Source organism: Paramormyrops kingsleyae, chromosome 25 (assembly GCF_048594095.1).
Source record: "Paramormyrops kingsleyae isolate MSU_618 chromosome 25, PKINGS_0.4, whole genome shotgun sequence".
Taxonomy (NCBI): domain Eukaryota; kingdom Metazoa; phylum Chordata; class Actinopteri; order Osteoglossiformes; family Mormyridae; genus Paramormyrops; species Paramormyrops kingsleyae.
In genome coordinates, this window is record NC_132821.1 from 6,458,922 (window position 1) to 6,486,152 (window position 27,231).

At 50.0% G+C, this 27,231-nt stretch overlaps 1 protein-coding gene across 1 annotated transcript; it reads left to right on the forward strand.

Annotated features, from left to right (window-relative positions):
- Positions 1-22,826: 22,826 nt before the first annotated feature.
- On the forward strand, positions 22,827-26,916 carry LOC111856277 (E3 ubiquitin-protein ligase TRIM47-like). The gene is made up of 4 exons (XM_072707786.1): positions 22,827-23,417; positions 25,869-25,964; positions 26,351-26,584; positions 26,752-26,916. The coding sequence occupies exons 1-4, from the start codon at positions 22,827-22,829 to the stop codon at positions 26,914-26,916; spliced, it is 1,086 nt and encodes a 361-aa protein (XP_072563887.1).
- The last annotated feature ends 315 nt before the right edge of the window (positions 26,917-27,231 follow it).

A 27,231-nucleotide genomic window follows, 5' to 3' on the forward strand; every position in this document is an offset into this window, starting at 1 on the left:
TGGGAAAAAAAATCGATATTGCAATATATTGTTGTGCTCTCTGTCGCAATAAATAATCGATACATTAACGGGCAATATCGATATTTTATTACAACACAAAATGATTAATTTACCCGTTGTCAGTGTCACTGTCACTACCCAATATCTACCATTCTGTTTGCGGGGGGCGCTGTTCGAGTAAATAGGGGTAAAGTAGCTGTCATGCCCCGCTCCGTCCAATCCTAATGTGTGCCACGCCCCCTCGTTAACCTCATGTGGAATCCCAGTGTTTTACAGCTGTTTCGGATTGTTGTCATTAGTTCAGTGTATTTAGTCCGCGTTCCTGTTTGTATCCCCAGTCCGATCATTGACGTTGTTATGTGGTGTGCTTTGTGTTATTGGCATTAAACTCCGGATTCCCCGATCCCTGGCTTCCGTTCGCCTGATTCCCCGATCCGTGCTGCATGTACCGTAACAGAATGACCGGACTCCCTAAAAACGGACCAAGCACTTCACCGGCGCACCAGCTGTGGGCAGATCTACCCGGGGTTCCAAGGATGGTCCCAGGGAATTATTCATTCTGCGACCCCAGCCTGTATTGGCCGGAAGCTGACCGGCGACCGACGCCGGCACCCGAGGTGCCTGGATTGGCAGCGCCAGCGCGCAGAAGGAGACGGAGGCGAGAGACCAGAGGACGCAGCAGACGAGCTCTTCCTCCGGTCCGTTTCTCTCTCTGCCGCTTATCCTGATGCGCGTGGGGGGAATCCCAGCCCAATTCTCCACCCGATGGTGTTCGCGGGTGACGTCACCGCTGCTTCGCCTTGGCGGACGCCCGAAGCCCGTTTGCCCGCCGCTTCGCTGGCCAAGCCTGAGCCAGCCGGCCCCTTCACCGGGACGCGCCTGGCCCTTAAAGGGGCCAGGTCCGTTAAGGACGCGATCCCGCGGATTCCGCGGTTTCGGAAGCGGGCAGCGCCCCCCGTGGTTCCAGAGGCTGCAGCACCCCTCGTGGTTCCAGAGCCGCCTGCAGCGCCCCTCGTGGTTCCAGAGCCGCCTGCAGCGCCCCCCGAGGTTCCTGTGCCGCCTGCAGCGCCCCCCAAGGTTCCTGTGCTGCCTGCTCCAGCTGCACTACCCCCTGCTGGCCTGGAGTGGGTGGCCCCTGCCCAGTCCCCTGTGCAGACTCCAGTGCTCCCCGTGACTCCAGTGCTCCCCATGACTCCAGTGCTCCCCGTGACTCCAGTGCTCCCGCTCCCAGCTCAGGCCCCTGCTGCTGCTGCTCCGGCGCCCCTGCTGCTGCCCCTGCGGCACCCCAGAGGCGCCTGTGTCGTCTCCTGCCCCTGCGGCGCCCCCTGCTGGCCGCACGCCCGAGGTGCCTGCAGCTGCGCCCCCAGTGACTCCCGTGCCTGCAGCTGCGCCCCCAGTGACTCCCGTGCCTGCAGCTGCGCCCCCAGTGACTCCCGTGCCTGCAGCTGCGCCCCCAGTGACTCCCGTGCCTGCAGCTGGCTGCATGTCCGTGGCCCCGCCTGAGGCCGCCGCTCTCCCCGCGGCCCCTCCTGAGCTCCCCGCGGCCCCTCCTGAGCTCCCCGCGGCCCCTCCTGAGCTCCCCGCGGCCCCTCCTGAGCTCCCCGCGGCCCCGCCTGAGCTCGCCGCGGCCCCTGAGCTCTCAGCTCAGCCCCCCACGACTCCCTATGCTCCTGTCCCCGAGGAGGTCCCGGACTGCTGCCCTGATGCTCCTCCCTCCATAGTGGAGTCGAAGGGGGAGCTTGAGTGGGACCCCTCGGGGATGGCCTTGGCTACCCCCGTGGCTTCCCCTGTGACTACCCCCTTGACTTCCCCTGTGACTCCTCCACCGTCACCCCGGTGTGACAGACCCCGGCCAGGTCCCCGCCTATCAGTCTCCCGGAAAGGGCGGGGACACCTGCGTCGGGCCCGGGTCCCGCCTGCCCTGCCCCCTGGCTCGCCCGTTCGGCCCCTAGCTGTCGCTCGGTGGCTGCCTGCGGGTCCTCCGGCTCTGGGTCGGTGGTCCCCTCCGGGTCCCCCCCCAGTGCCTCGGTGCCGGTCCTCGGCGTCACCTCCGGCTCCATGTCGGTCGCCTCCGGGCCCCCCTGCTTCGGCGGGGCGTCGGACGGCGCCTTCGCCGGCTCCGGCTGCGCCGTCGCCTGCCGCGGCTTCCCCCTCCTACCTGCCTCCGCTGGTGTCCCCTCCTGCTCCCTCCGTGTCCCCTCCGTCTCTCCCTCGTCCCGTTCCCTCGGCCCCTGTGTGGTTCCCTCCTGCTCCCTCCTCCCTGTCGCCTGCGGTCCCTCCGGCCGCTGCCCGTTACCCGCCTGGGCTCTCTCAGGCTCCCCTGGCTCCTCCTCCCTTTCCCTCCGTCCCGCCTGTTTTTGCTCCTTGTCCCTCTGTTCCTCCTGTGGTTCCTGTGTTCACTCCTGGCCCCTTTGTGTCGCCGTTCGGTGTTCCTTCTGTGCCCTCTGTGTCTCCCTTCTTTGTCTGTCTGTCTGCGTTCCCTGTCCTTTGTTGGGTTTTGTCTTGGTTTCTGTCCTTGTTCCTGTTCTGTGTCTCTGTGTTGTTTCCTGTTTCTCGTTGATGTTTTTTGGTTTTTGTCTTTCAGGTCCTGTTCCCCGGTCTCGTCTCGTCCATCGCCTCCTCTTGGGCGCGCCCGGTGTGCGCGCCTTTGGGGGGGGGTTCTGTCATGCCCCGCTCCGTCCGATCCTAATGTGTGCCACGCCCCCTCGTTAACCTCATGTGGAATCCCAGTGTTTTACAGCTGTTTCGGATTGTTGTCATTAGTTCATTGTATTTAGTCCGCGTTCCTGTTTGTATCCCCAGTCCGGTCATTGACGTTGTTATGTGGTGTGCTTTGTGTTATTGGCATTAAACTCCGGATTCCCCGATCCCTGGCTTCCGTTCGCCTGATTCCCCGATCCGTGCTGCACGTACCGTAACAGTGGCGCAAACAGCGGCCGGTGAAGAACACAAGTTAACTAACAACAACAGAGAAGAAGCGCAGAGAATGGCGGAAAATAATAAAAAACAAATCAAAGGCGCACCCGCTAGTTTCCACTCTAAAGTGTGGAGACACTTCGGGTTTTACGAGACAGTCGACAGAAAGGCACTGGATAAAGACTATGCAATCTGCAAGAACTGCTTTGCAAAGATAAAATATAACAGCAACACTACGAATCTGCAAGTGCACCTCGTTCGCTATCACGGTGAACTACTCTCAGGTGATAATGAGGGCAAACCAAGTCAGCCGACAATCACTACTGCGTTCAAAGCAAAGCTCCCCTTTGGGTCGCCGAGGGCACAGAGTATCACTAAGTCCATCACCGAATTTATTTGCAAGGACCTTCGCCCTTACAGCGTGGTTGAGAATGATGGATTTTGCAGAATGTTGGCAACACTGGAACCGAGATACGAGATACCAAGTCGTCGGCACTTTACAGACAAAGTCATCCCTGCATCGTATGCAGATACCAGAGCCAAAGTGGAGGGTGCGCTCCGGTCTGCTAAACGAGTTGCACTAACCTGTGATGGTTGGACGTCAAGGGCCACCGAGTCCTTCGTAACTATTACTGCCCACTTCATAGACGACAACTTGGATGCCCGAAAGCTACGTCCTTCAGACTCGGGCTATGAATGACAGTCATACTGGCACTCACATGGCAGAGGTGCTTAAGAAGGCTGCAGACGAGTGGAAGCTCACCGAGAAAGACCCAGCAGTGGTGACTGACAACGCAGCGAATATGTCCGTAGCTGTTGAGATTGCTGGATATCCGCACGTTCGCTGTTCATGTTTTGAATCTCGCGGTGCAGCGTGCCCTCAAACTGCCAAATGTCGCTCGCTCGGGAGAATTAGGAGAATTTGCACATTCTTCCACAGGAGCACCTCAGCAGCTGAGGCCCTGAAGAGGAACCAGAAGATGTTAGGCCTTCCGCACCACAAGCTGATAACTGATGTTGTTGTCCGCTGGAACAGTGCCTATGAGATGATCAGCCGGTTTCTTGAGCAACAGCCAGCTGTTACTGCTGCCCTCTTATCTCCAGAGGTAAGGCGTTTATTGTTTTGTTACTGAATTGCATAGGATATCTGTAATGTGTTATAAAATATTATTCTTAACATGATATATATTTTGTTCCTTAATGTAAAGTGCTTTTTCCTGACTTCTTGGTCTGGATTAATAAGGAATATGTGCATTATAAAGTTTAAACTTTTGACTTCATTCTGTTCTTTTCCTACTTTCTTTAAAGGTCAGAAAGAATACCACTGACATCTCTACCCTGACTGATGGAGACATCAGGAATGCCGAAGAGGTTGTGAAAGCCCTCCATCCAATGCTGGTAGCAACAAAGAGCATGTGTGAAGAGAAAAGCCCAACTGTTTCCATCATTGCTCCTCTTCACGCCCAACTTCTGAGTGACACACTCAGCACAATTGAGGATGCCCCTCTCGTCAAGGATATAAAGTGTGCCATCCATGGAGACCTCTCAAAGCGCTACATGTCTGCAGAGGAGAAAAACTTCCTCTACGTTGCCTCCGCCTTAGACCCCAGGTTTAAGTCGATGTTCTTCTTGTCGCCCTCAGAAGTGCAGGAGACGTATGTCATGGTGGTGTCCAAGGCTGCTGCCCGGATGGTAATTACAACTTGTAAAAACTGAACAGCAGTTAGGTCATTGAAATTCTCATTGTATTTGTACCTTTTAAACTTTCAACTCTTGCACTACTGGTAGAAAAATGTCATCCACACATCTAACCATGTGCAAAGATGTGTTAAATTTTAAAATGATTAGGGGCTGATGATTTCTTGTTGTGATGAACATGTTATTTCATTAATAACAAAAATAACAATGCTTTTTTGTCTTACAGGGGAATGCAGATGTGGGAATGCAGTCTGATGGTAATGTAGAGGAGGGAGGAAGCACTGAAGAGACTGGTCCTGCTGATGACACCAGTGATGAGGACCGACCACCACACACACCAAAAACAAGGAGATCCGCACTTGCAAACCTCCTTGGACAAACATTCCAGCATGCCAGATCTTCCCTGACCCCATCGTCACCTAACTCCAAGGCTGAAAAGGAGGTTCAGCAATATCAAGAATCCTCACCTCTACCACTGTCAGATGAGCCGTTGGGTTGGTGGAAATCTGAGGCATGCAAGTACCCACACCTTGCCAAGCTGGCCCAGAGGTACCTGTGTGTGCCAGGGACTAGCGTGCCATCAGAGAGAATCTTTTCTACCACCGGTGACATAATCTCTGCTCAGAGGTATGCTCTTACATCTGAGCATGCTGATCAGTTAGTGTTCCTCAAGAAGAATATGCCTTGATGTGTCCACTGTCCAGGTTAACATAAAGCACTTTACAGTAACTTACTACTGACGTTTCAGTATCATGGTTTACACATGTTAATTAATGTTCATGCACTTTTATCTGTCTAGCTGTACAGTGTTTACATTTAAGACCAGGAGGCAGTGAGTTATTATGCAAATGCATATTTCTTTGCACAATGTTGAAATGTTGGCATTAATAAATGCATAAGATTTCCTTATTATTTCCTTATTCCTTATTTTTCTTTTTCAGTCACATATATCGTGATATATCGTTGATGAAATTTCTTCCAATATATTGAATCGCGAATCGTGATATTATCATTATCGTGGGCCACATATCGCCACAGAATTGAATCGTGAGTTACCTGTATCATCCCACCCCTACTTGTGATCCCTGTGTAAAGCGCTCTGTTGACCGGCTGGTTTAGAACGGGCCAGTTTTGGCTGACTGTGCAGTCCTGGACAGAGGAGATCCCGATAGCACTTTGTGTTACCAGGGACACACAAAGTTCATCGGGCTTCGTGGGAGCTCCTGGACGGGCTGAAGAATGCTTGGTGGATTATCCTGCCAGAGCCTGCTTGAAGCCGAGTGTGTCAGCTTTCGCGGGGAGGGCGAGCAGGGAAGCAGGCGAAGTGCAGCCAGAACGTCAGGTAAACTGGATTTATTTCATGAAGACGGACAAGCACGGACACTCTGACACTACAATGACGAGTCTGGGGAAGACGGACTCAGACGAGGACTAAATACAAAAGACGAGAAAGACATAACAGGACCCAGGTGATCACAATCAGGGCTGAACACGAGGTAACGAGGTGGGCGTGGCACACATCAGGAGCGGACGGAGCGGATCATGACAGAACCCCCCCCCAAAAGCCGCGCACACCGGGCGCGCCCGAGAGGAGGCGACAGACGAGACGAGACCGGGGAACAGGACCTGGAAGACAAAACCAAAAACCATCGACGAAGAACAGGGAACAAGACAGAGACACAAAACAGGAACAAGGACGAAACGAAAGACAGGACACGACAAAGAACAGGAAAGGCAGACAAGCAGACAGAAAAGGGAGACACAACAGGAACACCCACAGGCGACACAAAGGGGCCAGGAGTGAACGAAGGAATCAGAGGGGGACGAGAAACAAAGACAGGAGGGACAAAGGGACGAGGAGACACAGAGAGAGGAGGAGCAGGGACAGGAGGCCAGACCGGAACGGAAGGGGGACAAAGGGGAGCCCGAGGGAGCCCAGGCGGGCGACGGGCAGCGGCCGGAGGGGCCGCAGGCGAGAGGGAGAAGGGAACAGAAGGGGACCACCCAGGGGCCAAGGGAACGGGACGAGGGAGTGACGGAGGGGACACGGAGGGAGCAGAAGGGAACACCAGCGAAGGCAGGCAGGAGGGGGAAGCCGCGGAGGCGCAGCCGGAGCCGGCGAAGGCGCCGTCCGACGCTCAGCCGGAGCAGGGGGGCCCGGAGGCGGCCGACACGGAGCCAGAGGTGGGACCGAGGACCGGCACCGAAGATCCAGGGGGGGACCCGGCGGAGACCGCCGACCCCGAGGTGCAGGACCCGCAGGCAGCCACCGAGCCACAGCCAGGGGCCGAACGGGCGAGCCAGGGGGCAGGGCGGGCGGGACACGGGCCCGACGCTTGTGTCCCCGTCCCTTACGGGACACTGACAGGCAGGGCCGCGGGCAGGACGGGAGAGGCGGCCTCAGGCAGGGCCGCGGGCAGGACGGGAGAGGCGGCCTCAGTCACTTGGCCAGCAGGGGGCGCCTCGGTGGGCGCCGTCATCACGTGAACCCCAGGGCGCGCCTCGGTGGGTGCCGCAGGCAGAGCGGTGTCCTCAGCTACAGGCTGAGGTGAAGCCAGGACCTGGGGCAGGGCTGCAGTGTGCGCTACCACTTCCTGGCCAGTAGGGGGCGCTGCGGCGGGCACCTCAGGCGTGCGGCCAGCAGGGGGGGCCTATGCGGGCACCTCGGGCGTGCGGCCAGCAGGGGGCGCCTCGGCGGGTGCCCCAGGCAGAGCGGTGGCAGCTGCAGGGACTGCATGCAGACCAGGCAGGACTGGCGGGTCAGGCAGGACAGGCGGGTCCGCGGGCAATGCGGCGGCAGCAGCAGCAGGCAGGTCCGGCACGGGCGTCAGGAGGGGCGCCGAGCGACTAGGCGCTGCCCCTTTAAGGGCTTTAGAGACCCGGGGTATAGCGTCTCTTACGGCGCTGATCCCTTTTCCGTGCAAACGCTCCGGCCGGTATGGATATGCCTCCAGCGGAGGCGGCTTCTCCGCGTGGAAGCTCGCCAGGCGGGTAGCAGCGGTGTCATCCCAGGCGGGGTGCAGAGAGCAAGCCCCCAAGAAGAGAGTCGGGGCGGCTTCTTCTCCCTTTCCCCTTCGCCTCTTTTTCCTCCGTCCGGAACGTGTAGGAGGAAGCGGGGTTTGAGTGGCAGAAGCCGCGTTAAGCTCAGTCATGCGCTCGGGGAAGGTCGTCTTTCACCGGGCGGCTGAAGCCTTTGCCGTCTTGTGGAAGACCGTGATGAAGGTAGGTGGTGAGCCGGGGGGCGGTTCCAAGTCGGCATACCCCAGGGGGGCCAGCCAAACTGCCGCTCTCTCCCTCAGTAGCAGGAGGTTTCTGCCAACCTCAACTAGCGACTGTTGCTCACCGGTGTGAAACCTCCCCAGCAGGAGGTCCCAACACCTGTCAATCAAGGGACGAGCTACTGGATCCTCCTGGAGTTCGAGGTAGTTCATCCACTGGATCAACTCTTCTTCCATGGGGATACCTTCCCCAGTAGCGCTGAGCTTGTTTTGGAGACTCATCATTCTGTCAGCTTTCGCGGGGAGGGCGAGCAGGGAAGCAGGCGAAGTGCAGCCAGAACGTCAGGTAAACTGGATTTATTAGCCAAAGACGGACAAGCACGGACAACACTCTGACACTACAATGACAAGTCTGGGGAAGACTGACTCAGACGAGGACTAAATACAAAAGACGGGCTAGACATAACAGGACACAGGTGATCACGATCAGGGCTGAACACGAGGTAACGAGGTGGGCGTGGCACACATCAGGAGCGGACGGAGAGGGGTGTGACAGAGTGAAGGTAACGAGCGTTTTTTATTTCCCCCTTTTCTTTTTTTTTTTTTTTTACCTCCGAGCAAAGCAGCCATTACCGTTTTGGCCTCAACGCACCCAAGCCTTGTCCAGCCCTGCACCATAAGAGCGTTTATATTAGAATACTCCGGAGTATTTCACTTACAGTATGTTTATATAGTGCTGTCGTTAAATGTTTGTTATTTATTTTAGCTTACGCTGTTATCTGTAATTTGCGGTCTTTTGTTCTTGTCTGTTGAATTGAAACTTGCATTGGGGGGATGTGGACATTACATGTTGAAAGTGTGTTATATATCATTGTGAGTCGTGTGTGCGTGGGTCCATTTGTAATACGGGTTGCTATATGGGAATTGATGTATACAGTGGTACCTCAGTTCTCGAACTCATTAGAACTCGAATTTCTTAAAAGTCGAACCAACCAGTTCAAAAAAAAATACCTAGAACTGGATCTGAATCTCAGAAGTCAAACCGTGAACGCCGACCAAAGATAACTTATACGCTCGGGGAAATGAGTCACGCGGCTCGTCTCTCAGCTGAAACAAAGGGTAACACTACAGTCTAAGCATGCGCTGTGATAGCATCGTGCATGTTTACACTAGCTGAATACACATATTTAGACAGTAAAAATACATTTAGACAATTATAGACAGTAACAGTAATTATTATTATATAATAAAATATATTTAAAAATTAATTATTATTATTAATTATTTTAATATTAATAAACCATTAATAAATTTAATTATAATAATATTGTCCTGGGACGGAACGGAGACAAAGGCGCAGACGTCAGGGTATCGGGGAATACGGGGTTTAATTACAGGTAAGGCAGGCAAAACGCAGACGGACAATACAATAACCGGACTGGGGAAACAAAGTGAAACGTGGATGAAATACAGAGGACTAATGACAACAACCAGAAACAGCTGATCACATGGGGATCCCACACGGGCTTAACGAGGGGGCGTGGCACACGGAAGGAGCGGACGATTGGGGTAGGACACGTTTTTTTAAACTTTACACATTGCTTGGATACATTTATTTTCTTACTTTACAAATTACTGTTTTGATAAATGTGCTTAGATGCGTTTAGTACAGTATATGCTCTTCTTGTTTTATCCAGTTCGTTTTGTGTAAATGCTAAAAAAACATATTTATGTGTAATTTTTTGGGACCGGGAACCAATTAATTGGTATTCCATTATTTCTTATGAGGAAAAGTCTGAGGTACCACTGTATTACAGTTTACGGGATATACTGGGTTGGATATCGCTAGACTGATACCATTTAAGGTATTTAGTTTTGGAAGATTTTATTGCTCCTGATTTCTTTTGATCACTATGGCAACGGTGTGGCGCGATTACAAGACACACGCATTTACCCTTCCGCTGTGAGCCCCATTGTTTTCTGCCTTTGTAATCAATAAACGTTGTGTTAGTAAAGCTCTGAAGGTGCTGCATTTTGAGATTCAGCCAGACCACAGAGCCGAACCTAAGGCACCACTTTCACGCTCCCTTGGAGGCAGGAATGGGGTGCTACATACGCAAAAGCTAGAAACACATTCACTTATTTACGAAAAGAAATTGACGAAGATGCTACTTTCCACTGAGGAAAAGGTTACGACACCGTCACATTCATCACTATTTAAAATTCCTAGAATTAGATTCACCATATCATGTACAAACAAGATGGCGGCGCGTCACGGTGCAGCGGCTTCTCCAGCTCTCAGAATTAAGCCCGATTTAAATGGTATTTCTGCTTCTTGTGCAAACAAGCGCCTGACTTACAGTCCAGTCGAACTCATGGATATCAGGGCTGGATATACCACGACTGTTCCCCCTGTAGTCATGTCTATGTTAGGCAGATTGCGGCTTCTGAGAACATCGAACTGGCGAGGTAGAGCACATCGGCTAGGTGCTAAGCGGAAGCAGTGCGCTCGGAAACAAAAGAGGGGTAAACGGGGCGGCCTGCTAGCTAAGCTAAAGGCTAGCAGACCACCGATCCCATCACTCTTCTTGGCCAACATCCGTTCTCTGGATAACAGGATGGATCTAATTTTTCTGAGGCTGGGAGCTTCCCGTGAGATGAGGAACTGTGCTCCTCTGGAGGTAGTCTCCAGCTTCAAGTACCTGGGTTTACACCTCACCAGGGACCTCACTTGGACTATAAATACATCGTCACTTATCAGCAAAGCCCATAAATGCCTCTATTTCCTCAGGAAGCTGAGGCGAGCTGGACTCAGAAGCACAATCCTGAACTCTCTCTACAGGTGTGTGGTGGAGAGCATTCTCTTTTTCTGCATCACAGTATGGCATGCCGGCTGCACGGCTGCAGAAAAGAAAGGACTGCATAAGGTGGTGAAGGCAGCTCAGAGGGTGGTGGGGAGCAGCTTACCCATCACCACTGAGATTCACACCACCAGATGCAGGAGAAGGGCTTCCTGCATTATGAGGGACCCCTAACCCCTAACCCTAACCCCAACCACCCAGCACACAATTTGTTTGTTCTTATCCCCTCAGGCAGGAGGCTGAGGAGCATCAAGAGTAGGACCAGACTGTGTAACAGCTTCTTTCCAGATGCTGTAAGACTGCTGAACTCTGCCCCCCCTCCCCCCCCCCTCCCAGTCCCCGCACAGATTCCCCAGCCCCTGCACAGATCCCCCCCCCCATCTCCAAACGTCATGTCCTGCCACCTCCCTTGCTTGTTGGTCTCACGTCTTGTTCCAGCCCTCATGTTAAACACTCCCAGCTGCCTCCAGTCTGTTCCATCATTAGTCCTGTATTTAAGTGCTTCCTGGTCCTGTGTTCCCCAGTTCGATCATTGATGTTGTGCCCTACGTGTTGCCTGTTCCCTGGCCTCCCATCCTGATCCCAATAAGTCCCTGTTAGTTGCCTGACAACACCTGCTCCACGAGTCTTTCTTCCCGGTGAACACGTCACCAACCACCAGTGACATCTCTGTGGATCCCAGAAATATCAGCCTAGCTGCACTTGTGCACCTTGACAGCGGCATGTTTGCAATGTTATGTTTGCCTCACCTGTTACTAGAAATGTAAATGTAATCATATGGAAGTGATTATGTTTGCTTTGAAGGAACAGAAATCACACCTGTTTAGGTACAGGGCACAGAACATTCTTAAAGTCAGCATAAATTTCAACACAGTTCCGAAATATGAAGTTCATAGTCAGCCATAATTTTATAGCATTAGAATGTAACTCTTAAAAAAATCCTAACAGTATGTGTGATTGTGGGGGGGTGTGGGGTCTCGGGTTGTAACCTCTGGCTCTGGGCTTGTTTGCTGTCCCCCCTCCTGTATGTGTGAAGTCTGCATGTTCTTCCAATGTGGACTTTCTCCTCCTACTTTGGAAAACATGAAACTGCGATCAGCCGATTGGGATCTCTAAGCTGCCCTTAGTGTGAGACTGTATGTGTGAGTTTGTGCTCTGCTATAAACTAGTATCCTACTGTAGGATCACACATGCACATATCACAGGGCCTAAATTCCAGGTGGCCTGAGACAAGGCCGAGCCTGGTACGAGAGGCACCAAAGGGGGGTTACACACATGAACACACACACACAGATAACAAGGGAGGCCAGCACTCCAACTTTTATTGCCCTTGACTTGGCACACAACCCCCCTCCACATACACTCTGCCTTACATCTCACTCACCCAACAGACGAACACCCTAAAGGAAATTTCATTTAAGTTTGGCTTTTGTATACCCTGTATATTGATCTACTCACGACTACTAGTCTCAATATACAGATAGGTTATGTTTGTATGTGTCTTTAGACAATCTTAGTGTTTTGTGTGCCACCCTTATAACCATGTTCACGGAGTATCACCTATTTTACCCCTTTGCACTTGAACACATATAAATTTAAATAAATAGATAGGTATAGCTACCATTGTATATATGTTCTCATGGTATACCAGAAGAATCTGGAAAGTGAGAGTAACCAATGTGTCCTAACTTTTAGAGAGTCTTCTTTGTTAAAAACCCCCCCTTCTCTTCCAACATTCCTTTGTGGTCCTTATCTGATCTTGGTGGACCATCACCAAGCTTCTGTGTTCTAACATACTATATTAAAAGAACTGAATTAAGGTGTACATTATCCATTTTGGAGAAGATCAATTAGAATAAGCCACACCAACCAAGATATGTTGTGTCCAGATGTGCAACTTATATTGATATTACCATAAACTAATGGCCATGCCTATCTATGGATAAGATGTGCTGTTTGTAATAGGAATATTTGATGTAATATCCACACAAAGTGTAACATCTGGTGAGGTGCAACCCAAAACACCTGTATCCTATACTGATGTGAATCAGTCACATAGATAAAATAATTAATTGTTTAATCAATTAATACAGAGGGTATGAGGTATGTACCTGTGAAGTTGGTATGGCATGTTTGGTGTCAAACTGATTGTTAATCACCCCTGATTCCAAATCTGGTCAGTGATTACCATAAAAGTGGATGTATCAAAAGTTATAACAGCTTAATGAAAATCATCAGTAAAGAGAGAATCAGTTGGGCCATAAATCCCAAAAGGACTGATACAGACCCCCTTCCGAAAGCCCACCAAATGGATGGCCAGCCATTGGGCCAGGAGTCGAATTCCTGGTCATCCCTATTCATGAACTTTAGACCATAAAAATCTAGCACCTCAGAACAAAGGGGCGCAGAGAATAACCGCCAGCCCGAAGGAGAACATCAGCCGGGGCAAACAGATCATCAAGCGCAGAAAAGACCATCAGCCGGGAGACAAGAAGCCCACAAGAAACCCTCCGGTGAAGGCCCAGCTGAACAGAGAACAGCACCCAAGACAAAGCTTCACCAGGAGAGAGAATCCAAAGGGGCTCCACTCCACTGCTCCAAACGCCGCGCCTTCCTGAGTGCCATCAGCTCAGCAGCTCTGCCATCAACTGCCAAGACCCTCCCCCACCTTTCAACCAAGTAAACCAGCTTCCTTTCATTCTAACAACTTAAGCTGTTCTGTTAACCTGCTATAAGACTTTAGGGTCGTGTTTCCACAAACTGTGCTTGCTTTGCAGAACAGTATTTCCCATTTAAGGCTACTCATTTAAATCCGGTCATTGCATTTTCATAATTACATCGTTTGTTCTATTCCGTTATTTCGTGTTTGTTGTGTGTGTTAGGTGTAATGTCTGTCTTATGTTAGTTGTAGCGTTAGTTAGGAATAAATGCATGTCTTTTACACAACTTCAGCCTCCGTTCATTGAGTGCTCACAATAGTCCCTGCCTCTGTGCGATCTTGCTACACGCTCTGAACCTCAAACTCGCCTGAAACATCGCGAGACTCTCTCTCATCGGCCGTGAGGGGAGCTTCGCTACCAATTGTTTACATTACCTGATGATGCAGCTCGCTGGACGAGCCTTCTAACCTAGGTTATAAGTGATATTGGTAATTAGTCAATCCCGTTTAAGTCTCACATTAACAGACTTACGGGGATACTTCAATTGAGTTTGGAGGAGCCGACCATTCGGCATAACAATCGGTTAATAATCAGCATTAAATAATAATTAATTAAACTTTAATTAATTTCAAACATATTGGTGGAGATATTAAAAATTACCTGAGCTAATAATTCCTACACTACCCATTGTGCCCCCCGCCCTGTGCCCCCTGGGACAGGCTCCAGGCTCCCCATCCCCTGGACAGGATAAGCAGTAATGGAGGACGGCTCCACACTGTTCCAAAGAAAGGCTCTCCAGCTCTCTTCAGGACTTCAGACCAGCTGCTCTCACTTCACGCTTCTAGGCTTGTATGGTTCCCACTCCTGGCTCTGCATGTACAGCTTGCATGTTCTCCCCGTGTTCCTGTGGGTTTCCTCAGGTTTCCTCCTGCTGTCCAAGATCATGCAGTTTGGTGAATTAGTGTCTCTTGATTGTCCTCAGCGTGTGAGTGAGTGTTTGCCCTGTGATGGACTGGCTTCCCATCCAGGATGTCTCTGCCTTGTGCCCTGTGCTTCTTGTGATGTGTGTGTCCCATAACCCTGTACTGGATAAGCGCTTATTGGAATTTGTTGGATACTTTTTTGATATTTTATTGTTCTGTTCGTGGGGACGGCTGAAGCTGAAACTTTTGGCTTAAATGTGAGACTTTAACATAATAGTGTTCAATGGATATCTAGAATAAATTATCATTGTTAGAGTATGGAAAAATTTTGGATGTTAAAAATTATCACTCTGAACCTGGTCACTTGACTCTCCTTCCTGACACAAATACACTCCAAGCACAGACGGAAAGAATAGGAAGAAATGACATATATGTGCTACACCCTTTATTTTCATGAATATTATATATATTGAACAATGTAAAAATAAAGCTGTGGATTGACAGTACTTGTCAAAGCTTGTTCTGTCTAAACCTGACACAGTTTAATTGAACATACCTGCATGTTTCACCTGAAACTACAGAGGTGGGCCTTATATCGATTATTTCGTAGTTACAGTTCAGGACGATGTGTTTTTATGAAAATCGATTTTCCATGTTCGAGCATAAGGGTGTCCATAAGTGGACATGGTATGAACATGCCCGTGGCTACAGGTCGATGATCGATTTTATAATCGTATCATCTGATCTGCGGCCTTCCGTCTTGGACACTCGGGTAAAGAAAGGGGCAGAGCTGTCAACTGATCACCACCTGGTGATGAGTTGGCTCAGGTGGCGGGGGAGGAAGCCGGTCAGACCTGGTAGGCCCAAGCGCATAGTGAGGGTCTGCTGGGAACATCTGGCAGAGGCTCCTGTTCACCGGAGCTTTAACTCACACCTCCGGCAGAATTCCAACTGCATACCGGGGGAGGTTGGGGACATTGAGTCTGAATGGACTGTCGCGTATTAAGGAAGACACGAGACAGGTCGTAAGCTGAAGCTGTTCATTTATTTTCCCATAAAACTGCCGCGCCGTTCCCGCGCGCTGTCCTCTTAATATCCCCAAAAAACGTGACGTGTTTTTTGTGCGCGTACATAACATTTACTCCCCCCTCTAAACGAACAAAATCAATCGTGACAATTCAGAAAACTGAAAATATTCTAGAGAAACAACATATTACCATAATGTGGTATGAAAAAAAAACACAATAACACTTAGCATACCCAGCACATTAAATGAACTGCACAGAGAGCCAAATGCAAGGTCGGCATATTAGAATTCAGTCACAAAGTCCCTTAGGTAACCTGGGCGAGTCCGGAGGCGAGCTGATCTTCGAGTGGACTCCAATGTAGACTCAAATGGATGTGCAGCTGGGCCTTGAGCGGGCTCGACTATGGGTTCAGGTGTGAGCGTATCTGGTTCCATAGGTAAGTCCCAATTACCTGCTGATGAAGGAGAGCCAGCGTGAACATTTGCGCTAGCTAATTCTGGAGCTGCCACCTTGCGGAGGCGGCTAGCATGCCATCGAGACCCATCAGAAAGAGAAAAGGTAGCTGGCCCTAGCTTCCCCTCCACCTGAATAGGAGGAGACCAGAATGAGACCAGCTTGTGGTCACGATGAGCGCGGCGGATTCTAACCCAATCCGAAACGGCGATAGTAGGGTTCCGTGCCCTCCGAGACTGATCAAACTGCAGCTTCATCTTGTGCTGCTGAGCGGACACCCTGTGGCGGCATGGAGGGGAAGGGGAAACAGAACTGGCCTTGAGTCGATCAAGTGGAAGCTGCAGTTCGCGGCCCAACATAAGTGACGCTGGTGAGCAACCTGTTGTGGTGTGCTTGGTGGCCCTGTAATGGAGCAGTGTGTGAAGGAGTGCTGCTGAAAAGGGGTAACCTTCAGCTAAGTGGGCTCTGATGCCATTTTTAAGGGTCTGATTGAGACGCTCCACTCCGCCATTAGCCTGGGGGTGATATAATGCTGTGCGGATGTGACGGATGCCTCGCTCCATCAGAAAGGCTTCGAACTCAGTAGACACGAATTGTGGTCCATTATCCATCGTAATAGCCAGAGGAAGTCCCCATCGAGCAAAGAGGGTATCTAAAAAATCAGTGACTACCCGTGTTGTGACAGTGCCAGTGGAGACCACCTCAGGCCACTTAGAGTGTAGATCATACACCACAAGGAGGAACCGCTGGTGGTGTGGAACTCCATGTAGTTCCCCACAGATATCCAACTGGAGATGTTCCCAAGGATGAGCGGGCCAAACCAGAGGCTGCAGAGGGGGTGGCGCAGGTGAGCCCATTTTCCCGCTGACAAGGCAGGCTGCACAATCCCTAACCAGATTCTCTATGTCCCTATCAATGCCGGGCCACCATACGAGGTCCCTACAATGCTGTTTGACACGTACAATGCCCAAATGGCCTTCATGTGCCATGCGAAGAACACGGGCCTGAAGGCTGCTTGGCACCACTGTGACAGCTCCACGAGCTACGCAGTGCTCATTCCAACACGAAAGCTCATCCCTGACCCTGTGGTAAGGAGTCAATTCAGCAGAGACTTTAGCCGGCCAGCCTGTACGGATGTATGTACGAAGCTGAGAAAGGACTGGGTCCTGTTCTGAGGCCAGCTGGAGTTCATCAACGGAGATAGCTGCCTTCAGTGGTGTGTACATCATCTGGATGAGGTCTGGTTCCTGAGAGACGGAGTCAGGTGCTGCAGGAGATTGGGTAGAGCGGGACAGCAGGTCTGCCACAACGTTATCATGACCTGGGGTGAAACACAGGGTGAAATTGTACTGCTGAAGTCGCTCAGACCACCGGTAAAGTCGGAGTGGTTTGCGTCCTGTACCACTTGTTGCAAGCAAGGCTGTCAGCGCCTGATGGTCAGTGCGCAGTGTAAATGCCCTGCCATAAAGATACATGTGCCAACGCTCACAGGCCCAGACACAGGCTAGAGCCTCACGTTCGCCCACAGAATATTTTTGTTCGGTGGGGTTGAGAGCACGGGAGGCAAAGGCAATGGGCCGGTCCACTCCATCCTGCAGCTGTGACAGTACAGCCCCAACTGCCACAGCTGAGGCATCACAAGTGACAGAGGTGGGGCATGAGAGGGAAAAGTGTGCCAGGATAGGAGATGATGTGAGCTGGGACTTCAGGAGATGGAAAGCCTCAGAGCAGGCTGGTGTCCAAATCCAACGTGCATCTTTCTGCAGCAGCTGACGCAATGGAGCCGTGGTAGCAGAGTAGTGAGGCAAAAAACACAGGTAATAAGCTGTCATCCCCAGTAAAGAGGCAACCTGGGTAGCATTTGTGGGTTCGGAAATATGCTGAATGGCCTCAATATTAGATTGAAGTGGAGTGAGGCCCTCAGCTGTGAGGCGGAATCCCACAAACTCGATGGCAGGTACAGAAAACACACATTTCTGACTGTTCAGCGTCAGGTGGTGTTTAGCTAGCACTTCAAACACTTGATGAAGGCGTTCCTCATGGACGGCAGCTGTAGGTCCATGGACCACAATGTCATCGAGGTAGATGACCACCCCAGGGATGCCAGTGAAGATGGTAGCCATAATCTTCTGGAAACAGCTGGGGGCGGAGCTAAGCCCAAATGGGACCCGTGTGTACTGGAACACTCCAGCATGCGTCACAAAAGCCATGAGATTCCGGCTGTCGGGGTGGAGAGGGATCTGCAGATAGCCCTGACGAAGGTCCAGTTTTGTGAAAACCATCGAGCCATGAAAATGAGAGGTGAGTTCTTCTATGGAAGGGAGGGGGTACTTGTCAGGAACGACAGCCTTGTTTACAGCCCCGGAGGTCAACACAGAGACGCAGACTTCCGCATTTCTTCTTAGCTATCACCAAATTTGAGATCCATGGAGAAGCATTAACTGGCTCAATAATGCCTGCCTCCAGCAGGTGGCGCAGTTCCGCAGTAACACCATCACGAAGGGCCAGGGGGACTCAACGGAGGGGCTGAATCACTGAAGTGACAGATGGATCAAGTAGGGGTTGGTGATTAAATGTGGAGAGGCAGCCTACGCCCTCGAACAGGGCCGCATACTGCTGCTGCCATGGCGAGCTGACGGTCAAAATGGCAGATCCAGTTGTATCCAGGAGAGAGAATCCAAGGGCAGTAAAAAGGTCAAGGCCCAGTAAGTTGGCACCATGGTGTGAGACGTGAAAGGGAAAGTCTGGGACTAGTTTAGAGCCATAGCGGACAGATAACCCGATGGAGCCTATCATGTTAATTTTGGAACTGCCATAGCCACATAGAGCAGGAACAGCCTTAGAAAGTGGCACATGGGAAAAAAACTGCCGTACAGTAGCTAGGTTTAACAGGGAGACTGCAGCCCCAGTATCCAATAAGAGGGGAAGGCAGACATTGTCCAGCTCAACCGTACAGGTTTTAAAAGACTGGAGCTTGGAGCTGACGGTGTGAATAGTTGTAGAAGCAGGTGGAGGGGCAGTGGGAAGTGACAGCGCTGTAGAATTTGCAGGGGTCGAACGGCATACTTTGGCAAAATGGTTAACTTTGCCGCATCGCTGGCACCGTTGCCCATGGGCAGGACAACTCCGGGCCCGAGTAACATGTGAAGATGAGCCACAATTCCCACAGCGTTGCCTTTGTTGCGATCGCGGTGACTGAGTATAATGCACGTCTGAATCAACTACAAGCGGGATAGCACTATCAGGTGGTTGTGATTTAGATATTTGTTGTGCAGGGAGCGAGGTGACAGCAGGATAAGCTAATTGAGACGTAAACTCCGCTGCTGTTTCTATTTGAAACGCAACTTGTATAGCGCTAGCGAGAGAGAGATCATCTGCTGCCGTCAACAGTCGCTCTCTAACTTTAGGGTTGTTAGAGTGTTCAGCCAGCTGATCACGAATGAATTCATCCTGCATGCCACCAAATTTACAAAGGCTGGCTAAACCGCACAGATTAGCCACGTACTGGTGTACGGACTCACCCGGCTGCTGTCGCCTTCGGCGAAAAAGAATCCGGCGCAGGATGACACTTTGTGGAGCTGCATAGTGAGAACCCAGGAGCGAAACAGCGTTTTCATACGTCTCCGCAGGTCCGAGCGTCCGAAAGATCCGCTGTCCTTCCGTGCCTAAACAGTGAATAAGTATGGGTTTCTTCCGAGCGTCGCTGACGCCGTGCAGTCCTAGGGCATCCAAGTATGTCTGGAACGATTCCAGCCAGCGAGTCCAAGGGACAGGGAGCGCAAGAAAAGGTGAAGGTGGTGGGAGTGCAAGCTCCATCCTCGTCGCCAAAATGTCGCGTATTAAGGAAGACACGAGACAGGTCGTAAGCTGAAGCTGTTCATTTATTTTCCCATAAAACTGCCGCGCCGTTCCCGCGCACTGTCCTCTTAATATCCCCAAAAAACATGACGTGTTTTTTGTGCGCGTACATAACATGGACACTGTTCCGGACCTCCATTGTGGAAGCGGCCGTACGGAGCTGTGGCTGCAGGGTGGTCGGTGCCAGTCGGGGCGGTAACCCCTGTACCCGATGGTGGACACCAGAGGTGAGGGGGGCCGTCAAGCTGAAGAAGGAGGCTTACCGGGAATTATTAGCCCGGGGGTCTCCGGAGGCAGCTGACGGGTACCGGCATGCCAGGCGGAACGCAGCTCGGGCGGTCGCAGAAGCAAAAACCCGGATGTGGGAGGAGTTCGGTGAGGCCATGGAAAGTGACTTTCGATCGGCCTCAAAAAGGTTCTGGCAAACCATCCGGAGTATCAGGAGGGGGAAGCAGCTCCTGGTTCCTACTATTTATAGTGGGGAGGGGGTGCTGTTGACCTCTCCTGGTGACATCACCCGGAGGTGGAAGGAATACTTTGAGGACCTCCTCAACCCTGCCTCAGATACATCTACGCACACTGCCTTTGAGACATCTGAGGGCACAGAACCCGAGGGTGCTGGGGGGGTCTTGCCCATCACTGGGGCTGAGGTGGCCAGGGTGGTTAAAGAGCTCCGTGGTGGCCGGGCCCCGGGGGTGGACGAGATCCACCCGGAGTACCTGAAGGCTCTGGATGTTGTAGGGCTGTCGTGGCTGACACGCCTTCTCAACAGTGCGTGGAGGTCAGGGACAGTGCCGCTGGATTGGCAGACCAGGGTGGTGGTCCCCTTATTTAAGAAGGGGGACCGGAGGGTGTGTTCCAACTACAGGGGGATCATATTTCTCAGCCTCCCTGGGAAAGTCTATTCCGGGGTACTGGAGAGGAGGGTGAGATCGATAGTCGAATCTCGGATTCAGGAGGAACTATGCGGTTTTCGTCCTGGCCGTGGAACACTGGACAAGCTTTATACCCTTGCAAGGGTACTGGAGGGGGCCTGGGAGTTGCCTATCCAGTCTACATGTGTTTTGTGGATTTGGAAAAGGCTTATGACCGGGTTCCCCGAGGTGCTCTGTGGGGGGTGCTTCGGGAGTATGGGGTCCGGGGTCCGCTCTTGTGGGCGATTCAGTCCCTGTATGAACGGAGCAGAAGCTTGGTCCGTATTGCCGGTAATAAGTTGGACGTGTTCCCAGTGCGGGTTGGGCTCCGCCAGGGCTGCCCTTTGTCATCGGTCCTGTTTATAATATTTATGGACAGGATTTCTAGACGCAGCCAGGGTGTTGAGGGTGTCCAGTTTGGTGGCCTCAGGATTGCCTTGCTGCTTTTTGCAGATGATGTCGTCCTGTTGGCTTCATCTGCTGGGGATCTCCAGTATGCTCTGGGGCGGTTATGGGGCAGGGATGGGGATTAGCACCTCCAAGTCCAAGACAATGGTTCTCAGCCGGAAACGGGTGGTTTGCCCTCTTCAGGTCAGAGAAGACGTACTGCCTCAAGTGGAGGAGTTTAAGTATCTCGGGGTCTTGTTCACGAGTGAGGGTAGGCGAGATCGGGAGCTGGATAGACGAATCGGAGCGGCGTCTACAGTTTTGCAGGCGCTTAACCGGTCCGTCGTGGCTAAGAAAGAACTGAGCCGGAAATCAAAGCTCTCGATCTATTGGTCCATCTTCGTACCTACCCTCACCTACGGTCATAACCTATGGGTAATGACCGAAAGAATGAGATCGCGAATACAGGTGGCCGAAATGAGGTTTCTCCGCAGGATGTCTGGGCTCTCCCTTAGGGATAGGGTGAGAAGTTCGGATATCCGGGAGGGCCTCTTCTTCATGTTGAAAGGAGCCAGTTGAGGTGGTTTGGACATCTGGTGCGGATGCCTCGTGGACGGCTACCCGGAGAGGTTTTCCGTGCATGTCCTACAGGGAGGAGGCCCCGGGGCAGACCCAGGACTCGCTGGAGGGATTATATCTCTCAGCTAGCCTGGGAACGCCTCGGTGTCCTCCACGAGGAGCTGGTAGAGGTAACTGGGGAGAGGGAGGTCTGGGTGTCTCTCCTGAAGCTGCTACCCCCGCGACCCGGACCCCGGATAAGCGGCAGATAACGGATGGATGGATGGATTTTATTACTTATTTTACATGCGAGCGCCAAAAGCGGAACTGATGTGACGCACCGTTCTTCACGGGTACATTAGCACGGCACACCCAAACACTGTAGCGGATTCACAAACACCGTCGGACACAGACCAAACTAGTCCTCGTTGCAAAGTCTGTTTAAAAACTGTTGCAATAAAAGGAAGCAGCACAACAAATTTATTCCAGCACCTAAAGCAGAGGCAAACAGTGGAGTGGGAGAAGTGCTCCCAGCGAAATGAAAATACCCGCAGCACCAGCACAACATCCAAAGTTAAGCAAGCAACCGTCCCTGACATGTTTTCAAACTGTGTGCCATATGATAAGAATGGGGCACGGTGTCGCGATGTATATCGCAAAAGACATGGTGCCCATACATACTGTGGAAAAGCCGGGATTCATTAACATGCTAAAAGTTTCTAAAAGTGTTTACAATGGCGTGGTCTGCCATCTCACTTACAAGCATCTTTTTTGGCTTGTCAGATTGCACTTTGACCCTAAAATAAAAAAATTAAAAAAAATAATAAAACTTGTTTTGAACCATTTATTTGTCATTTGTAGTTTGATTTTGAGTAGGGGAGGGGAAAATCGATTAAAATCGAAAATCGGATTTATTGTGGGAAAAAAAAATGGAGATTTTATTTTTAGGCTATATCGCCCAGCTCTATCAGAAAGCACATGATCCCAAACTTGTTTCTAAGCAGACACAGAAATTAATTCTCAGTAGAAGTGCTCTCTTTTACCTTTCTACCTAATTTCTATCTACTGTACAAAATCAAAGAGTAGGATTATAGCTTGTTCATGGCCAACAATGTCAGTAACAGTTATTCTCATGAAAGCTAAATAAATATTTGTCGTATGTATAGTTTGCATACTGTACTGTTTTAGTTATAAACTCCAACTTCAGTGTTTGCTCAGTCTGTTCTTCTCAGTCTGGCCTCAGTCCAAAACCATACCTACTGCAGCCTGAGAAGCAGGAAGTTCCTCCCACTCTCACACAGAGACGACTGTAAGTAAAAACGAAACTGAATCTTATCAGAGTTCATGGTAAAATGGCAGAAGCCAGCTCAGCATTGGATCTGAACCAGTTAAGCTGCCCAATCTATCTGGATCTACTGATGGATCCAGTGACTATTCCCTGTGGGCACAGTTACTGTATGAGCTGCATTAAGCGCTGCTGGGATCAGGAGGATCATGCTGGAGTTTACAGCTGCCCCCAGTGCAGACAGACCTTCACACACAGACCTGTTATAGGCAGAAACACCATACTGGCTGAAGTGGTGGAAAAACTGAAGAAGACTGGACTACAAGCAGCTACTCCTGCTGACCATTATGCTGGACCTGGAGATGTGGAGTGTGACGCCTGTACTGGGAGAAAACAGAAAGCTGTCAAGTCCTGCCTGGTGTGTCTGGCTTCCTACTGTGAAACTGACCTGAAGCTTCACAATAAACTCCACCATGCAAAACAACACAAGCTCATTGATGCCATCAGCCATCTGAAAGACAAGGTCTGTTCCCAACATGACAAACCCCTGGAGGTCTACTGCCATACCGACCAGCAGTGTATCTGTTATCTCTGTACGATGGATGAACACAGAGGCCATGATACAGTCTCAGCTGCTGCAGGAAGGGCGGAGATACAGGTCAGGCCAGAAGTGCTCTTATATAAATATAAAGTTAATTTTAAATGACTGGATTTTGTCTTGCGTGGTGGTGCAGTGGTTAGTGCTGCTGCCTCACAGCTGGAAGGTCTTGGGTTCCTGGGTTGTTTCTTTGTGGAGTTGACATGCTCTCCCCTTGTTCACGTGGGTTTCTGCTGGGGGCTCTGGTTTCCTCCCATGGTTGAAAAGCTTGCAGGGCAGGTTGATTGGCGAGTCTAAATTGGCCCTGTAGTCGTGTGAGTGTGGCTGGCTGTGTGTGTCGGTGACTTACCAGGGTTGGTTCCTGCCTGCACACATTGTTCCTGTGATAGGCTCTGGTCCCCCCCCTCCCCGTGACCCCAGTTGGAATTAAACGGTGATGGATGGACTTCTTGTAGACTGACTGGTGGATAGAACATTCTGGAGCACAGAAATGTCTCAACATTGATGAGTTGTTCTTACTACAGGATAGCTGCTGAGAGCACTGCAAACATTCCACCTGGACCAGGCCAATCCAAGAATAACAGCATCAACACTGTTACACACACACACACACATATTACAATTTACCAACCGACGAACCTTTTTTTTTGTTTTTTGTAGATACAAGTTATAAGTCCAACCTTCAGAATGACCTCTTTTCCTTTCTGGTTCCATAGCTCCAAAACTTACGCTGCAGTATATGTGTGCTGATATATGTGCTCTACAGTATAACACGTATGAAACCGGTAATGAGATTTGCTCCTAATGTTCAATTTCCAAAGCAGTCACATGGTCAGGGGGGTAGCACAAAATTATGGTGCCTATACACAAGCAGTGTCCCCCCCGCCTGGTCACAGTGTATAGCAGTTAACAATGCATCATCCTCTATCACATCTTCTCTATCTACCTGGACAGACCCCTCTCCAAGCATGAAGCATGTGACAGATATTAGCAGGCAATTCCAATGTAATGAATGTGATATAACATAAGCAAGCATATAAGTATTTCAATATTTTGTTTAAATTTTCCTCAAATTTCATATAACCATTTGCATCAAAAAAACTTTTATGACATTTTATTGGACTTATGGATTATCCTGACAATAAATTACCCATGCCTCTTATTCTAATTATAGCCAAACATACAGTAACACAAAACATGTTTTTAGTGTTGCTAAACACATTACAATCTTAAATAGCTAAAAATGGTTTGCTTTCATTTTATATTATAAGCTCACCTTGTCTCAAGTCATAGTATCAGAGGATGAGGGGCTGGTTGCTGCACTACTCTCTGTGACAGTTTCTGAAACTAAGTTCCATATGTTTTGCAAGTTAAGCTTTGCTACTAGATAAATCTGATAGCCTGTCCATTGTTAGTCTATATCAGGGCTGCCCACACTTTCTCGGCTTGGGAGTTACTTTTAAATTGAGCAGGTCGAAAAGATCTACCTACATAAAAAATGCTAAATACATGCTTATATATGTGTATGTGATCATACGTATATATAAGAAAGATATGATAGATCAGATAAGATAAGATAGGACAGACCTTTATTGTCACTATTACATTCCCTCTGTTAGTCTACGTGTCATTTTCTTAGCTACTTTTTCCCTGTTGAGTTCTGACCCCTTGTTGTTCCTTTATTTTGTGTCTTTCCAGTTTCAGTTTCCTTAAATCCCTTTGTCTTGGAGCTTTTAAGTGGATCGTCACCTTGTTTCCCTGCCTGCACCAGGCTGCGCCCCAACATGCACATTAAATATATGATCTGTGCACATTCTGAAACATCTTTAAAAAATCACATCTTACACATTTTCTTTTCTGAATTTGCATGGATCATCAATGATGCACACTTTGACACAGTTTCTATATGAATGGGTCACAACAGTCGAATGTTAAACTAACTTCCCGGCATAATCAAAGTTTTTAGTATCGCAGGAGAAAAGATGCATTGTTGTTGTTCACAATAGTTTACTACACAGTGGCCCATTATCAACTGACATGCATTCTGATATAAATCAAATAGGACGTCAGTTGAGTAGCCGGTCCTGCAATGCAGCTCAGGACACATTCACCTTCACATTGCTATAAGAATGTGGCCATATGCGGCCCAGACCACCTCCAAATGTGGGCTGAGTGATCAGATCTCAATGTATCTTCAATGCATCAGTGAACGCTGTCCACTTGTGATTGGATCACCCAGGCCGCATGTTAATACCAGGTGGAAACAGGACCAAAGTGTCTATGTCCATTGTATCCTACCTACAGTCAGTAAATCATTTATGAATATCCATCCATCCGTCCATGCATGCATCTCCTAACCGGTAATCCAGGTCAGGCTCAGGGGGAGTGCCTGGAGCCTTTCCCAGGCAGCATAGGGTCCAAGGCAGGGGTCCACCCTGGACAGGATGATTAATGAATGTGATCTCAGCTAATGAAACAAACTTGTTTTGTCATCTTGTTTCCGATCTGTAGAAACAAATGGGTGAAACACAGAGGGAATTTCACAGGAGAATTCAGATGAGAGAGAAGAAGCTGCAGGAGCTGAGAGAGGCTGTGGGCTCATTCACAGTGAGTATGAATCTGAAGAGAAGATAACAGCTGGCTTGTGATCATATTGAATCTTCTGTCAGATTCAACAGATTGCAGATTTACAGACTTGTGGGGATTAATCAAATTAATGCTGCTGTGGGTTATTCTGGGTCAGAGGTTGCTAGATAACAGAGTTCAACCAAGTGCTACAGCAGTAGTAGCTTATTTATTTAAAAAAATACCATAAAACGCCTATTCGAGAAAAATGCAACTTTTCACAACCCAGCATTATGCAAGTCACCTATTAAACTGAGACCTAATGGTGGAAACCAACCTGCCCCAAACAGCCACCAGTCTCAATGAAGCTCTCTGGAGTCTCAAAAGGGGGCAATTGTAATTTACTCTGCTCCCTGTGTCACCAACAGAGTTCAGCACAGTCAGCAGTGGAGGACAGTGAGAGGATCTTCACTGAGATGATCCTCTCCATTGAGAGAAGATGCTCTGGGGTGACACAGCTGATCAGAGATCAGGAGAAGGCTGCAGTGAGTCAGGCTGAAGGAGACATGGAGAGACTGAAGCAGGAGATCGATGAACTAAAGAGGAGACACTCTGAGCTGGAGCAGCTTTCACACACAGAGGATCACATCCATTTCCTCCAGGTAACAGAACAGCTACTTTGGCAATAAGAAAACCAGAGTATTCAAATGAATGCATATTGTCATTTGTATTTCAACTAGTCTGTCATTTGTCAGATGTTAAAGGTCCTGTTAGATTGCAATACACATTTGTATTGATGAAGCTGTTTAATCAGACTGTGTGTCTGTAGAGGCACCAGGCTCTTCTTGTCACCCCTGAAGCTGGATTTGGACCCAGAATCTCTGTCAGTCCAAGATCTGAGTTTGGGAATTTGAGGAAGGTGATTTCTGAACTGAAAGATCAACTGGAGAATGTTTGCAGAATGAAAATGGCAGAGATCCGTCACCCAGGTTAATACATTTTCTAGTCTGTTCATGTTACTATAGACCAGGGGTGGCCAATCTTACCCAGAAAGGGCTGCTGTCTGTAGGCTTTCGCTGAATTACAAAATATAGGACTGATTGACTGAAGAGTCCTCACACCTGGGGTTGAACAGCTGACCTAAAGGTTATCCCAAAGACCTGCGTACACACTTGCACTTTGTGGGTAAGACTGGCCACCCCTGATGTAGACCATGCAGAGAGAGTATGCAGTACAGTCAGCCTCACATTTGTGTGACCAAGTCAGTTTGTTTTCAATAAGTTTAAATCTTTGTGATAACTGGTGAAAG